We start from the raw sequence: 17,486 nt of genomic DNA on the forward strand, positions 1-17,486 counted from the left end.
TTTTTTTCAGGGAAAATAATCTTTAATAGCATCTTAGAGATACTCTGATACCTAAGTCATCAAATATCATCCATATAAGTGAAATAAAAACCCAACTTACTTTGACAAAAGAGTAATGTTATTTACGGATGCTAACCCATACAGCAGTTTTTCTTTCTCTTGTGCTAATGCAGTATTCCGGTATTTCTCAAGCATGAAATTCCAGGAACTTTCGTTGCCAGAGTTCTGCATGCCATACCGATATACCAGAAGCCTGAGATTCACAGGAAGCCTAGAAGAAGGACATGAGTTTGAGAGTGTTTTCATCTATTAGACTTTAATTTTGAGTAAACTTGATTTCTTTTGTTTCACAGACTTTCAATTTTTTTTTTTAATTTTCTTACTGCCTCATTTCTCAGTTTAAAGTCTTCTCTAAATGAAAACATGGTGAGGGCCTCCCTTGTGGCTCAAGCACTGTGAAGCTATCCACAGTCTCTGCAGCATGAGTTTGATCCCCAGCCGGCCAGGGAGCTGCCCACATGGTGCAGCAGACCTCTCCTGTCTTGCCTGCTGCTCCCCTTAGCAGTGTATTTTGGTCCTTCTGCCTGTTCTGCTCCCCGCTTTGTCTCTGGTGAATCCTCTCACCACCCCCACACCTCTGGTCTGTACCCCAGTTCTTGCATGCATAAATAAATAAATCTCAAAAAAAAAAAAAAAGAAAAGAAAACATGGTGAATAATTACTTCACATTCCCACTGAGCCAATCCTGAAATAACTGGGAAGCACTGTCCAAGGCAGATTTGTCTCCCACTTTACAAGCAAACCCCAGCACTGAGGCCCGGAGCAACCTGAGGAGGCAAAGACACAGATGGCGCCTTGAGCACTTTCAACACATCTTCATGTGCACAAATGTTAAATGAATGTTACTCTTAAAAAGGTAAGAAATAACCTTGTGAGGTGGTCTCCAGTATCGTTCCATTGCAGTTTACTTGCAATGGGCCCCACTTGTCCTTGGAAGTATGCCTGAAATAAAAGTACCAGGTACAATGAGTAAGTAAAGCTTACAATTTATCAAGTCTCCTGTGCATGATCATCTCTATCCCCTCTTGCCATCTTCTATCAGCTCAGGGAACTTGGGCCTGTCCTTTTTTTTGCAAAGGGCCATAATCAGTTCTTATTATATTGCAATTTTGCTTCAGTCTTAAAGAGAAGACCATTGGGGATCTTTCTCTAATATTTTATGAAACTTTGGGTGAGCCCCTTTAAACCTCCATTTCTTAGTTAATATATGTAATAGAGTAACAGCTGGCATAATAACCAAATCAGAAAATTTCTCAAGTATTGTTACAATAATAATAATTATGCTTATTAATGTTCATATTTTGCCTTAGAATTTACTAAGGGCAATATTATTATTTGATCCTCACTATCCCATTGTCATAGGTAACTGAGTATGGCAATCCTATTGTACCAAGGGCATAAAGACTACAAATATTAAATTATTTGTCTAAGTTCTTTCATTTAGTAAATGGAGGAGCTAGGGATTTGAATGCAGAATTTGTCTAAAATTACAAGTGTCCCAGCAAAATGCTACAAAAATCACTAAGTATTTGGAATAATTTCTAACAAAATATCTATGTGAGATTAACAGCAATAAGGAAAGGTAATATAACATTATATTTTAGTAAGAAGAATTTCAATTTAATGTAGATAAATCCATCGATTTTAGGATCTGTGGTTTTACATGTTGTCTATTTTAAACAAATTATTAACTATAGTATTCCTTCTATTACTAAAATATACTTTTACTGTGGTATACAAATAATGATATATTTCAAGTTGAAAAGAATAGATAGCATCTCTTTGCTTTGACTAGACAAGTCACTCTAATTTCTGTGATTTCACTGTATAGGCAGATAACCTTTGTGTGCCCCAGTAGCTCCTTGTCTGAGAAATCATCTCAGGCTATCAATAGCTAAACTTTGACTTTCCTGACCTACAGAATTAACCTCACCTTAATCTTGGGGTACAGCTCTTTATCATCTTCAAACATGCTGATGATATAGGTCACAGCTGAAATGACTCTCTGCCATGGCAAATAATCCTCTTCCCCTGTGAGATAGCTGGTCAAGTTCAAAGCATTCTCATAACCTAGAAGTTGAGCTCTAAGAATCAAACAAGGAAAAAGTTCATTAAAAAACAGACAAGTTTTCTGTGTTTGGGAAACAACAAATGTTGGCAAGGATGTGGAGGAAAAGGAACTCTCCTACACTGCTGATGGAAATGCAAACTTGTCCAACCACTATGGAAAGCTGTGTGGAGGTTTCTCAGTCTACTAAAAATGGAGCTACCATATGATCTAGCAATTCCACTCCTAGGGATCTACCCAAAGGACACAAACACTTTAATTGGAAAGGATACCTGAGCCCCTATGTTTACTGCAGCACTATTTACAATAGGTAAGATATAGAAACAACCCAAATGCCCAAAAATAGATGACTGGATCAAAAAAATGTGGTATATATATACAATGGAATATTACTCAGCAATCAAAAAAGATAAACTCTTGCCATTCATAGCAACATGGATAGAGCTGGATGGGATTATGCTCAATGATTTAAGCCAGAAGGAAAAAGAAAAATATTGGATAGTTCCACTTATAGTAGGAATATAGGGGAATAAAATAAGGGATCAGGAAAAAATTATAATAAATAAAAAAAGTTAACAAGCAACTATAAATCAGAGACATTCTGCAGGGGAGGGGTAGGGAGACGGATCAAAACAGGGCAGGGAAGAGCACAAGAGACTATGGCAATGGTACACGGGTGAAGTGGTGGTAGGAATTTTATGGGGACAACACCTGAGAGGAGAAAGCAAATAGTGTACAAAAATGAGCAATAAATGTAAAATATATATAAATAAATAAATTTTAAAATGAAAAATATGTCAAGAAGCTGGTTTGGTCAGTACACTAGCTTGCTATCCAGGAAGCCTGCTAAGTTGCCCTCCCTGCCTGCCTGTGTTGCTTTACACTGTTCTTCCAGCCACTATTCAGTCCATGTGTGATGAGCATCTACTATATGCCAGGCAGAGTCAGGAGCAGGGGACAAGATGAGGACAGGACCTGGGTCCCTCCCTCAGGACAAGTGCAGCCTGGTGAGGGAGGTGGACAATGGATAAGCAATGCCAACACAATACATGGGGAAGTTCAAGGCTGGCAGAAGGGAGGCCAGCTGGGAGGCTTCCTGTAGAAGTGGCATCCAGTCCTGAGTATGTTCAGGATGAAGGGTGAGGACACTATGAAGTCAGTTACATGCCTCAGAGTATCCATGGCCTCTACAAAAAAAGCTGGAAGTTCAATAACTACCTGTTGAACTGCTGGTCTTAGATTATCTGGAAGAAACCCTCAATGGGACTGTTACTTCCCCTGGTTCATTCCCTTAGTACATGTTGACTGGCTTGGGTTTTTTTGTTTTAATTTTTTTGGTTTATACTGGAGTACATAGGATGGAGTGAGAAAGGTCGCCATGGGCTACATGCCTATGGGAAATGGTTGGTCTTTTTCTAGGTTTAGGTTACGTTTAGAACATGAGGAAAAAAAAGTCCAATTTCCTATGTGTTACTGTGACTCCAACCAGTCCTAATGTGCCGTGTCTCATTCTTAGTCCAGGGACCTGATGAAGGCGTGACAGTGCTAGCCACGAGCTCTTACTGTGGGCTTGGTCCCACAAAGTTGAATCAGCAAAAGACATGTTGTCTTTTTATTAAATCCAGTTATGATAGCACACTTTTGAGCCTCTGTTAAATCAGAGCCCCGATTAACTGTAGGGCTCTGATAAAGACCAACCCTACTCAATTCAGCAGGACAGGTGAGATTTTGTGTGTATGCTAGGGGCTAATTCCAGGATATTGGCTATGCGGCTCTGTGAGTTTTAAAAAAGAGAACAAAGGATGACAATGTTATAAATAGTGGCTTTGGCTACTTAAAACTAAAATGGATTAATGCTTCAGCTTGGTTGTAATTCATTTACAAAATCCACAGTGTTTTAAATGATCTAGTCTCACTCCAAAACCCACCTTGCCAAGGCAAAAGCATCATCAATGAGACTTGCACGGTCAGCAGAAGAAAAGTCCTGGAGATAAAGGGAAAAGAGGTAAGAAAAATGAATCTTAAAGGAAAGCAGGTTGAAAAAATGAGTATTCGTAAGATGCTATTCTTTGAACAAACATAAAACAACTCAGCCATTGCTACCCTTACCGTGTGGTTCCTGGTAAGATTAGTAGCTATAGTGTCCCAAGTTGATTTTTCATAATTGACACGATAAAATCCAATATGATCTGGGTTTATTTTCACAAAATCTCCATCAGGATTAGCTGTCAAAGTGATGCCTGCAGTGGTACATAAACACTAATGAGAAACATGTTTGCATATACTGTAAGCACAGAGAAATTAGACCCAGAGGGTTAAAAAAAATAAGAAAAGACATATTGGCTCAAGGACTAAAGTTTGGTTTGGATCCAAATCTCCCAAGCCTAATTCGTATTTAGTTGCCCGACTTGGGACTGTTGCTGTAGTGCATGAGCTGAAAAAGAAATAGGTAATGTAAATAACTGTCCCTAATTGGTGACTTCTACTCCTTACTGACAGAAGCTTCCCAAATGGGTGAAATAATTCTGTGCTTGCGATCCTTCAGTAAAAGAAAATAATGCCGAAAGACAGAAGTTCCTGCCTTCCAGGGCTAAGTCATATATTCCTAATCATGATGCACTCATTACAAAGAGTATTCACTGTGGAGCAGCCTGGGGAGGGGATAAATATGTAAACATTTAAGAGAGTACATTGTTTATTCAAATCAACATTCAAATTAGTGGAAATCACTATTGTTAAGCAGAATAATGATTTAAGGATCATAATGCTTTTAAAATGCCAAAAACATGCAATAGAGCTGAAATCCAGACACATTTTTGATTTTGTGATGAACTTCATACTTGCTTTTCCAATTTTATTTATCTTTAGAGTCTTCTACTTCCTCATTTCAATTGATTGTATCAATGCCTTTCCGTCCAAGGGTTTACCAAATTAATTTTCTAAAGCAGCAACCAGTATTTACATAGAGCTCTAATATATACTTAGAAGCTCAACATTGAAAGAACAGAAACTTATAATTCAGGTTAAAAAAATGTTCAGTTAAGGGCCTCTTGGTGGCCTAGGGGTTAAGCCTCAACGCTATTACCTTTATGGCGTGAGTTCGATCCCCAGCCAGGGCACAGCAGACCTCTCCTGTCTCGCCTGCTGCTCCCCTCAGCAGTAAACTTCAGTAAATCTGTCTGCTCTGCTCCCCACTCTGTCTCTGCTAACCCTCTCACCCTCAGGCCTCTAGTCTTTATCCCAGTTCAATGCAAAAAAAAAAAAGAAATGCTCACTTAAAATAATAACTAAACTCTGACAGCACCAGTATTGGTTAGACTCACTCCTGTACTTTTAAGTCGTATACTCTTTCATTTGCAAGGAGGACAATATACAATGTAAACAATGGTGTAGGAATACTTAGTATATTTGAGGAATTGCGCATGATGTTGGCTAGTGACAACTTAGCGTGTGATACTGGAAAAGAGGACATTAGGCCGGAAATGAGGCTGGGGCTTCCCTGGGAAGAGCCACAAGCCACGGTGAGGAATCCACCTTCGGAGAGATGGTGAGACACAGATTTTTAAGCAGGAAAACAGCCCACATTTCCATTTTCTAGAAAGTGGTGACAGTGTTTGGGACATATGTTAGAAGGAGATTCTAGAGTTGACTGAAATAACCTAGTGCGGAGAGAAGGGCTTATATCAAGGTGGAGAGGACGAAAATAGAAAGATGTATTCAAGAGACACATCACAGGAAAAATCAACACATCCCCTTCTCAGGCCCGATAAGGATGGTTAAGGAAGGAGCACGGCTGGCATGACTGGATGAATAACGTGTCGCCATCAGAGACAAGGGGAAGGTGAGTCAGTTTGGGAGGAAAGATGATATAAATTTTGGAAGCGTTTGCAAGGCTGGACAGTCTCCAGGACACGGTAGTTTTTCATAATATATGAGTAAACTCTTCAATGAGACAATACGTTTCTTTAGAAACTTTCAGAGTAAGTACTTGACAAATTATAAACCTTTACCTCACTCACGTAATATTTATCTTTCTTTGTCATTCTCCCAGAGACATGTTGTTGAAAGGAAACTAATCTTTTGGCAAGCATGTACGTTGAATGTTTGTATCAGGAGGAGAGGCTCTTGCTAAGCACAGAGCCGTATGTTATAGGAGAAAGAGCATGAACTTTCAAGTCTGACAGATCTAGGATAAAACCCTTGCTCTGTGACTTACTAGCTGTGTGACCTTGGCCGAATCACTTGACCTCTCTGTGTCCCAGTTAACCATAAGGAAAAGAGGGATAAAATTCCCTCACAAGTCTGTTGTGAGGATTAAATAAGATAACATAGGTAAAGTGTTGGTCACCCAGCTATGTGCCCAACAGATGCTAGCTATCTCCATTATTATGAAAGAGGATCTGCTGCCAGCTCTATAAATAGTGAAGCAAATATAAATAACATCGAGAAGTTCCTGGCAATCCATCTAAATACTGCAGCATTTTAGTGTGCTTTATATATACCTAGCTAAGCCTATCTAGAATTACTGTGATTTTTCTCACTTTATAGATGAGGAAGCTGAGATCCAGGAAGCCAGTAGTTAGGAACTTTCCAAGTTCATGCTACTTTCAGAACAGTTGTCAACAGTGAAAGCCTGTGGGGCTGTGTAGTTACATAACAAGTAAGTAGGACTGAGATATCGATGCCTGTAGCAGAGGGGAGGGTGTGTGTGTCTTCTCTCTCCCTATTTATTAACTTTTTTTCTGATTATAACAGCCATGTGTTCCTTGTGGTTCCAAGTATATATACTCGGAAAATACAAAAATATTATGTATGAAAATGTAAATTTAATGGTGACATAATCCTTTATCTCCCAATGTGTAAATTTTTTCCCTCTCTTGCTCACCCCATGAGTAAAAGTGTTGAATTCTTACTGAGTAGGGAATCTTTCTAGAAAAGTCTTATTTTTCTCTTCCCTTACTTGTCTACATGGTTGAAGACTGAAAACTGCCTTTGCAAAATTTCTCCCAGTTTTTTGATTAATGACACAGAAGTTAAACTTGCAGGCTGAAACATCCCCAATAGGTACACTAACAGAATTTTGGATCAAGGAAGAAAACTTTACTGTCTGAAACTAAGATGAACATGATTCCTTATGGAATGGATTGGTCAGTCACTTGTGGGAATATCCTCAATGGATCATGTTTTCAAGAAAGTATTTAATGATCGTGTCATTAATAATTAGTCTCTCCTAAATTTCAGGAAGTGGCCTACGGCATAAATAGGAATCTGGAAAGAGGCAATACCACTGTGGAAAAGGATGGGTTTGGTGGTTGGGAAGAAATAACTGCAAGGGAGGGCTGGCTAGTGAAGACGGTCCCTGTGTCTCTAAGGGACCAGGGACACTGAGCTGGGGCACATGTTCCAGAACTTTTGGCAGATCTATTCCTGGAAAGAAGTGCATGTGGCAGAGGCCGTTGTATATGTGGCTGCTGGCCTTGTCCTTCTGCCTGTAGGGCTAGATTTTATTAGCCTCCCGTGCAGTTAGGGCTCAGCACCTCATTGACAACTGCACATAAAACGTGGGTAGAAGTGATAGATGCACCTCTACGCCTGGTCCTTTCTTTATCTTTTTCTGTCTTCTGCCCAGATGCAGAAGATCCAGCGGGGCCAGCCAAGATCTAAGGGGGGTGGTAGAGCCACAGAAGGGAAAAGATTGTGTTTTTAAGTCATTATTTGGGAGAGGGTCACCTCCGAGAGAGGATGGGTCAAGAACCTCTCACTGACTACTGCATGAATAAGAAACCTTTGCACCAAAACACCACTGATTGTCTCTTGAGTGCAATAATTAGACTCTCTTTTTTACCTTTATTAAGTAAACCTTCTTTCTGAGAAAGCACCTAATTAGCCTGGTTCACTTTGGCCAGTGTGTTTATTTATGAAAATTAACAAATCAGTATGTTTGTATGTTTGGTTTATATGAATTAATCTTTCAAACCTTGCTTGACCAGGACTAAACAGATGAAAGAGTTTCTGAACCTGAAAAACTGAATCCACAGATCCAGCAATTCCACTCCTAGGTATTTACCCAAAGGACACAGAAACATCCATTCCAAAGAGCACCTGCACCCCTATGTTTATAGCAGCACTGTTTACAATAGCTAAGCTTTGGAAACAACCCAAATGCCCAAAAATAGATGACTGGATCAAGAAGATGTGGTCCATATACACCATGGAATATTACTCAGCATTCAAAAAAGATAAACACATGCAATTTGCAGCAACATGGATGGAGCTGGAAGGGATCATGCTCAGCGAAATAAGGGACTTAAATAAGGGACCAGGAAAAAGAATAACTATAAGAAAGAAAATATCAAAATCAACAAACAACTATGAACCAGAGACACTCTATGGGGGGTGGGGGGCGGGGAAAGGAGGGCTTGGGGTCAAAATAAGGGGGAATTGTATGGGGAATATAAAAATAAAATTTAAATAAAAAAAAACCCGAATCCACAGTGACACAATTCAAACATTCCATGAAGCTCAGCTTGCACGAATGAAGAAAGTCTGTCTCTTTGTGTTAAACTTTAAAACATATGCCCATTATTTTGATATAAAGTATTAAAATTAGCTACCATCAAGTTATAATAATATTCCATTTCTATGAGCACATCAGATTTTGGAGATCTAAACCATGCAGAATACATCCTCAAATCTCAGTTATGAAAACAGTCATTGCAAAGTCTAGACCATCTCCTCCTAGAACCTGTGTGCTTAGGAATGACTATTTTAAGACATTATGTTTTCACAAGACTGGTTATCTGATATCTTGTGACAGTCTTCAATTCTTCTCAGTGTTAGAGGGCAGGGTAAAAGCAAAAGAAAAATCTACTACAACTAAATAGAGATAACACTGACAATAGGTAGAATAACAGCTGAGACTAAAGGCATGACTAAAATACACAGGCCGTCTCTCAAACACATCAGCCTGGGACACACAGGCCAACTCAGGCAAGAGCTTAAACTCTTGAGTAAATGGTAGAGTGTGTACTGAGCTTTGTTGGGTGTAGGGCAGGGGACAAGGCGTGCAGAGTGTGCTTTCTCTCTTCAAGCAGCTTATAATTTATTTGAAAAAAAGCAAAGAGAAAGCATATGAAGCTTTTTTAACAATGATGTTGCTTAAAATAGAAAATAATAATAGACGTAAGGATGGACAAAACTGGCAGCATAAAACATACTATAGCAGGTGAGAGGAGAGATTACTCAGGGTAGGTTAGAAGAACCACAGCAGCTTCTCTTACAGACATCCTCTCCTTATCAATAACATTTTTATAACAATTTAATTTTTTATACTGTTTAAAATATTGTGAACAACACAAATGTACATGAAAGACCTTGGGCGAAGTCCCACTATTGCCTGGGAAATTTCTAGCTGATGAATCATCTAAGAAGCCAGGAGGTGGGGGGGGGGTAGGTAACCTGAGCTGATTGACCAGCCAGTACTCTGGGGACGTGTGGGTCATCTGTGCTGGGAGCTGAGAGCTGGAGTTGTCCCCAAGCAGGAAGCAGGAACTTATTGCACAGTCTAAAAATGGAGCGGCCACTTTGAAGTAAGAAGAGATGTCTAGTTTGCTTCTGGCTTAGTGACCAGTCATGATTCTGAAATTTCAGATTAAGATAGGTTTGTCATCAAAGCTCTGTGGACATTAGTCTCTTCATTCATTCAGTGAACAATTACTAGGTATCTGCTGGAGATAAAGAACCAACACCGCTACACAAAAGTAAGCTCTGTTTCTTCATGGAATATTCTATGGGGTGGGGGAGTTGGATGAGACAATAGTGAAAGTAAAAAAATGTGCACGTGTAATGACAGAGGTTGGGGATTACTGTGAGAGCCCCCACTTTCTACCAGTGTTCTGTCCAGTGCGCAAGTATAGTCGGTCAATTCTATCACCCACCCAACTCTCAGCCAACATGTCTTTTTCTCTAGTAACCTTTCCTGAACCCCTCCATGAGTGCAGGTGCTTCTCTGGGCTATTACCATGCCAGGCACTTACTTGACAGCTGCCAGCGGACCCGCCAGCAACTTTTTACGGGGTAAGGACTGTGCTTCCCCCACCCCCAGCATGACCTCCATGCCTACCCTGGGTCTGGCACATGTTAGTTCTCCATAAATACTTGCTTGAAAGAATTCACTAATTACTCCATTAATTAAGAATTAGCTTCATTAAACAAATAGTCTAATAGGTCCATTTTACATCAAAGGAAAAATGTTTATTGTTAACTCTTGAAATCTATTTTATGACACCCTAAGCTTTTCAGTTGTCTGGACAGTTCACTCACAGAAAAACCTTACTGTGTGAAAATTCTGGGTAAACGGTGTTTCTGTAGATGAATCTTTCATGTTTTTCAATGAGTAAGCAACAAATCCAGTAGCTGACAAGATTTTCCTCTAACCTGCACTTGACCATCAGTGACAAATGCTCAGTAATAGTTAAGCCAAAGGGGCCTCCCTGGTGGCACAGGGGTTAAAGTCTCAGCACAATGAAGCTATTGCCAGCCACGGTGGCTTGAGTTCAACCCCCGGCCAGGGAGCTGATCCACACAACACAGCAGACCTTTTCGGAAACCTGCCTGGGGACACTTGTCTCACTGAGTCTTATCAGGCCATGAAACATTTTTAAAAGTTTCTCTTTTGGGGCCTCCTCAGTGGCACAGCAGGTTGAACGCAGTGCTGTGAAGATGTCCGAAACCTCTGCAGCGCAAGTTTGATTCCCGGCCGGCCAGGGAGATACCCACATGGTGCAGCAGACCTCTCCTGTCTCGCCCGCTGCTCCCCTCAGCAGTGTATTTCAGTCAGTCTGCCTGTTCTGTTCCCCACTCTGTCTCTGGTGAATCTCTCACCCTCCCGCACATCTGGTCTGTACCCCGGTTCTTGTATAAATAAATAAATCTTTAAAAAAAATTCAGAGGCTTATTTAAGTGACATAAGGGACAAAAAGCAAGGAAAACTGAAGAGAGCTGAGGAGGAAGGAGCAAAGAAAGGAAGATAATTTATACGTGAATTTCCTATAGTTCTCTATATGGCCCGCTCCTTTGGAGATGAGTATTTATTGTTGTATCCTCATGGTAAAACATGAAAAAGAATATATCAGGTAGAAAAGTTCTCATTATTATACATAAGAATTTGGATTCATCAAGAAATTTTAGAGGAGGTCTCCTTTAGCTGAAATTTACATCATACGTTTTGGTTTTATTGCTGTTTCTTTGCACTTAGACAAATGTGATACATTAATTCAAATAAGAAATAAATTATTAATATTTACCTCCTGCTTCTGACCTATTGAAGAATGTAGTACTTGTTATACCATCTCCGGTCCATTTAACTGGAATATTCCATGTGTAACTAAAATTTTTAAAAAAGAGAAATTTAATTTTTATTACCCCAAAATAGAAACATTTTCAAAAGTAAAAACAATTTAAAAGCAACAAACCAGTATTTTTTCCTCATAATTGGTCATCCAGTCCATGCTGTACAATGAATATAGCACACATAATTGGTCTCAATTTCTATAATTTAGCTCTATAAAAATAGCTCTATAATTTGGAACTTTCTTTCAAAAAATTAGCAAAGGACAAAGATTACTTCAATAAAATGCCTTGAGGGCCTCCCTGGTGGCCCAGGGGTTGAAGTCCCAGCGCTATCAAGCTATTGCTAGCCACTGTGGCCTGAGTTCGATCCCTGGCCAGGGAGCTGACCCACATGGTGCAGCAGACCTCTCCTGTCTCGCCCGCTGCTCCCCTCAGCAGTGTATTTCAGTCAATCTGCCTGTTCTGCTCCCCACTCTGTTTCTGGTGAATCCTCTTACCCCCACCCCTCTGGCCTTCACCCCAGTTCTTGTATACATAAATAAAAATCTTCAAAAAAAATTTACAAAATAAAATGTCTTGAGGCTTTAGAATAAAGATCCTGGATAAAAATAACATTATATAGCATCACTGAAGTTGCACACACAGAGCATCCTTCCAATGCAGAAGACAATCTTAATCTACTGTGAAGGAAATGACACATTTTAGAAGTTATGTTGCAATCCCAGCACTACTGTCCTTAAAGCCTCTCAGGCGCTTCACTAAATATCTCCTATTTAGAATCATGTGCACTAGGGTGTTACAAAGGAAGAATCTTCAGGCAAGTGACTGGCAAAGGCATGTAAACTTGCCCAACAGAGAAACGCCCTCCGGGAGACTTGAAACGGGCCAATTCTATGAGGTGGTAGAAGCCCTGGTGTTCCAACAACTTAGACTTGTGGGAGCCATTTGGATGCAGTTCTGGCCGGTAAGAATTTCCTAATCTTGGAACACTGAAGTAGTGAGAAAAGGGAGAAAGCTGTTCAGATTTGAGTAAACCTTAACTGACCCCTCATCTATCGGACAGAAGCACATCTGAACAGAGCGTGAGGAAGCCGGAGGGAGAGGGGAGAGCAGATGACTTCCATCCTGGGGGCAGGAAGGCATATGTCATGACCTAATTTTTTTTAATAAAAATTTTTTGGATTAAGATTAAAATAAAAAGCAAAGTGAAAGTAAAAGAAAATAATTTCAAAATATTTTATCATTTTTTTCTCTCTTATTTTTCTGAAGTTACTACTGCTTTTTTAATAATAATTTATTCTTTTGTATAACTAATGCTTTTTAACAAGTGTTAAATGGTTTTATGATAACTGATTTTATGATAAATCATGCACTTATAAATCTCAATAAAATAAAATTTGTATTTGAAGTATAAGGCAAATATTAGAGAAAAGTGTATGTGTTAATACATTGCATATTCTCAATCTTGAATAAAATTTAACAATTTATTCTAATTAAAAAACTGACTTAGGGGCCTCCCTGGTGGCACAGTGGTTGAATGCTGGGTTGCAAAGCTGCCAGCAGCTTCTGTAGTGCCGGTTCGATCCCCGGCTGCTCCCCGGCCACCGGAGGAGGGTCCCACATGGTGCGCAGACCTCTCCTGCCGCCCGCTGCTCCCCTCAGCAGTGTACTTCGGTCCTTCTGCCTGTTTTGCTCCCCGCTCTGGCTCTGGTGAATTCTCTCACCCTCCGTGCTTCTGACTGTACCCAGTGCTTGTATAAATAAATAAATAAATAAATAAATCTTAAAAAAAATATTAAAAAAAAAAACTTTAAAAAAAAAACTGACTTAGAACTGACAATATACTTAGTTTACTTAGAAATAAAATTTTTTGTTTATGTGGAGAGGAACTCATAGTCTAGGAGTAGTTGAAAAAATCTAATCCCATGCATTTAAAAACAGTGTGGCTTGTGTCTTTGGCTTAAATTATGGATACTAGTGCAAACAGGAACAACTGTTGTGAAAGTTTCCCAGAGATTTTCTCAGTTTCCTTTTTCAAAAATTTAATATCCAAAGTCTATTAAATAGCAGTATTATGTTTGACCAATTTAATTTTCTGGAACATAAACAGTAATTCTAATAGAAATGGTTTCCAATTAACAGAAGAGTCACAGAAACTCTTATTAGGATTTTTGGAATGCGGTTATCACTTGATAACAAGTCAGGCCTAGGTTTCAATTCATGCAAAGATTACTGAGAGAAACAAGTGAAAACCTATGTTTCTCCATGCTAATCTTTCCTTTGCAAAATCAAGAAAAGATAAAGAAGCCAATGATCTCATATTGCTCCTGGAACTCACATTTTTCTGTTTTGACGTGGACTATTAATTCTCAGAACGTGCAATATAGAAAGATGGCCAGTTCTCTGAATTTCACTTCTTGTGGGGGCTGAGTGTGGCACATTTCGGGAGGAGGCAGGTCCTGGCTGCCATCCTCACCAAGGTGAATCCTGAGTCCTTATCCAGGCTCCCCCAGGTCCCGTGCCTCAGCCCTAGTTCTTCAGGATGTTGACGTTGTAACTCTAAATACCTTTTAAAATTTTTTAAAAAAGATTTATTTATTTATACAAGAACTGTAATACAGGCCAGAAATGCGGGAGGGTGAGAGGATTCACCAGAGACAGAATGGGGAGCAGAACAGCAGACTGACCAAAAACACTGCGGAGGGGAGCAGCGGGCGAGACAGGAGAGGTCTGCTGCGCCATGTGGGACTCTCCCTGGCCAGTCGGGAATTGAACTCACGCTGCAGAGGCTGCGGACAGCTCCATAGCGCTGTGTTCAACCTGCTACGCCACTGGGGAGGCCCTAAATACCTTTTTAAAAGAATAGTATTTACTTACCCATGAGAGAGGCACTTTAGCTTACTTATCCTGCTCTCTTTTACATTCCTCCTTTAGCAACCAACATTTAGTAAAACAAAATGACTATTTTTAGACTTTCTATACGTTATGGTTGTTCTTGTAAATAAGTCACATAGTCATTCCTTGTTTCATACATCTTGATACTGCTACTCCCCGCTAGCTTGAAATGAGGAAGTATTGTGGACAGCGACTCTCTGGGAGGCTGTAGGACTTGCTGATATCTGATCATTCACCTCGTGACCAGTTTTAAGCTACCAATCTGCAGCCACTGAATCATCTCTTCTATCTACTCTCTTCAGCCAGTTATTTTTTTCTTATTCCAATGGTTAGACTATTTTTGTTTAAAACCACTTAGCTATTTTTCAATAGTTTCTCCCCAAAGACACCATGATTTCATACTGTCATCCATCAACCATGGCTCTAAAAGCAGGAGTGATGAAAATGACCAGGATTTCCATGAGCGCTCTGCTTTTCTCCTGAAAAGCATTCTAGATCCTTACCCCAGTTCTGAATGTGGCAGGGAAGCATTAGCTTTGGAGTCCAAAAGAAAGCGCTTCTGCTTGACAGTCCTCATCCTCTCCACAGTGAGTACAGGGTAGCCCATCTGACTGGTCCAGGTGTTCATGACCTCATTCACTGGCTGATTACTGGCCTGGGATATAAAGGACAGGGGGAGTAATGAACACACAAAGGCAATAAAAGGATACACTCATCAGAAAGAAATGATTGACAAATTGTTGACCACATCGGTCATCCAAAGAAATAGTTGAAAATATACCTTTCCTTACCTCTGCAAGTGCGTCCCAAAAATCTGAAGTTTTTGCATTCTTAAACTTGTATTTTTGCAAGTACGCCTGCATGTGAAAAAAAACAGGTATTTTAGAAGTCAGAGGTTGGTTTTCCCAGACTTCCACCATGAAAGTAGGAGCCCTTGTTACATTTCACTGATGTTTGCTATAGTAAACTGACCCAGAACGAAAATCAAATGATGTGCTGCATGCCATTTTATTTTTAAAAATATTTTATTTTATATAATTCTTACATCATTTTTCATCTTTGTACAATGTATGCATTTTCATTTTGGTTATATTCCCCGTATAATTGCACCCCCCCTCTTATTTTTACTCTAGTTCTTCCTCTCCCTGCCCCTCACTAATCCCCCCCACCCCTGTAGTGTGTCTCTGGTTTATAGTTGCTTGTTGATTTTGATTATTACTTTGCATTGATTAGTCTTTTTCCCAGTCTCTTATTTAGGTTTCCTAAATTCCTGCTATGAGTGAGACCATCCAGTATTTTTCTTTTTCTTTCTGGCTTATTTTGCTGAGCATGATCCCTTCTAGCTCCATCCATGTTGCTGCAAACTGCATGTGTTTATCTTTTTTGATTTCTGAGTAATATTCCATGGCGTATATGTACCACGTCTTCTTGAGCTAGTCATCTATTTTTGGACCTTTGGGTTGAGAAACACTAATTTGAAGAGATATATGCACCCTCATGTTTACATTTGCCCCAAACTGGAAGCAACCTAAATGCCCACTGGGTGGTGCGGTATTTTTTTATAGGTTATAAAATGGCATGCACAAGAAGATGTGCATGCACAAGAAGATGTGCATGCACAAGAAGATGTGCATGCACAAGAAGATGTGCATGCACAAGAAGATGTGCATGCACAAGAAGATGTGCATGCCATTTTATAACCTATAAAAAAATACCGCACCACCCAGTGGGCATTTAGGTTGCTTCCAGTTTGGGGCAATTGTAAATAATGGTGCATTAAACATGGGGGTGAATATATCTCTTCAGATTAGTGTTTCTCAACCCAAAGGCCCAAAAATAGATGACTAGCTCAAGAAGATATGGTACATATACACAATGGAATATTACTCAGCAATCAAAAAAGATAAACTCATGCCATTCACAGCAACGTGGATGGAGAGAGAAGGAATTATGCTCAGTGAAATAAGTCAGAAGGAAAAAGAAAAATATGGGATGGTTTCACTTATTGCAGGAATACAAGGGAACCAAATAAGACAAAAGTATAAAAAAATAACAACAGTACAAAACACAACAAAGCAAAAGTGGACAATTATAAATCAGAGACATCCTGCAGGGGAGGAGGCAGGAGAGGGATCACAGGAGGGCAGGGAGGAGCACAGGGGACTGAGGTGATGGTGCATGGGGACATTGGTGAAGGAAACTCTATGGGGACTACACCTGAGGTGGGGAGGGAAGCAAACATTGTTTAAAAATGAACAATGATGGGCCTCCCTGGTGGCACAGGGAGTTGAGCACTGTACTGTGAGGCAGTAAATAAATAAATCTTTAAAAAAATAAATAAATCTTTTTAAAAAAATGAACAATGATGTAAAAATATATATAAATAAAAAGAAAAAAAACAAATCAGTGCTTCTATATGTTCTCTGGTAAACAACCAGAATTGAATTATACATAAACATCCAGATAATTGAATTATATGAAATTTGTACTATTCATTTTTTTGAGGCACCTCCACACTCTTTTCCATAATGGCTGGACTGATTTACATTCTCAATAACAGTGAGATGGACTCTCTCCACATCCTCTCCAACACTTGTTGTTTCTTATCTTTTGCATAATAGCCTCTCCAAGGAGGGTGATACCTCATTGCTCTATTGATCTGGATTTCCCTAATAAAGAGATGTGCCGGTTGGCCATCTGAATACTTACTTTGGAGAACTGTCTGTTAATTCAGATCCTTTGCCTATCTTTTAATTGGGCTGTTTGTATTTTTTTTTCTATTTTGAGTTTAATGAGTTCTTTGTATATGTTGGATATTCATCCCTGGTGGAGCCTCTTATAGGATGTCTTTTAGTGTTGATGCAAATTTTTGTTTGTTTTTGCTTTGTTTCCCTGCTCCCCAAGCATGTGTGAGGCTGATGTCAAGAAGCATGATCTCCTACATTTTCTTCAATGTATTTTATGCCTTCAGGTCTTATATCCACGTCTTTAATCTCTTTTGAATTATTTTTTGTGTATGATGTGAGGTAGTGGTTCTAGTTTTATTTTCTTTACTTATTAAAGACTTTCCTGTTCCATTATAAGCTCTTGGGTCCTCGGTCATGAGGAAGTT

At 39.5% G+C, this 17,486-nt stretch overlaps 1 protein-coding gene across 1 annotated transcript in view; it reads right to left on the bottom strand.

The window, feature by feature from the left end:
* Positions 1–17,486, bottom strand: part of ENPEP (glutamyl aminopeptidase) — a 72,758-nt gene that overhangs the window by 9,607 nt on the left and 45,665 nt on the right. Inside the window, exons 9-17 of the mRNA XM_037509549.2 lie at positions 15,166–15,231; positions 14,878–15,029; positions 11,434–11,513; positions 4,238–4,368; positions 4,057–4,112; positions 1,994–2,144; positions 929–1,002; positions 723–827; positions 101–271 (exon numbers count right to left, since the gene is read on the bottom strand). Of these exons, the coding sequence (XP_037365446.1) occupies positions 101–271; positions 723–827; positions 929–1,002; positions 1,994–2,144; positions 4,057–4,112; positions 4,238–4,368; positions 11,434–11,513; positions 14,878–15,029; positions 15,166–15,231 (986 nt within the window). The remainder of the gene's footprint in view (positions 1–100; positions 272–722; positions 828–928; positions 1,003–1,993; positions 2,145–4,056; positions 4,113–4,237; positions 4,369–11,433; positions 11,514–14,877; positions 15,030–15,165; positions 15,232–17,486) is intronic.

This window comes from Talpa occidentalis, unplaced genomic scaffold (genome assembly GCF_014898055.3).
Source record: "Talpa occidentalis isolate TD23 unplaced genomic scaffold, MPIMG_talOcc4v2.1 talOcc4.13, whole genome shotgun sequence".
NCBI lineage: Eukaryota > Metazoa > Chordata > Mammalia > Eulipotyphla > Talpidae > Talpa > Talpa occidentalis.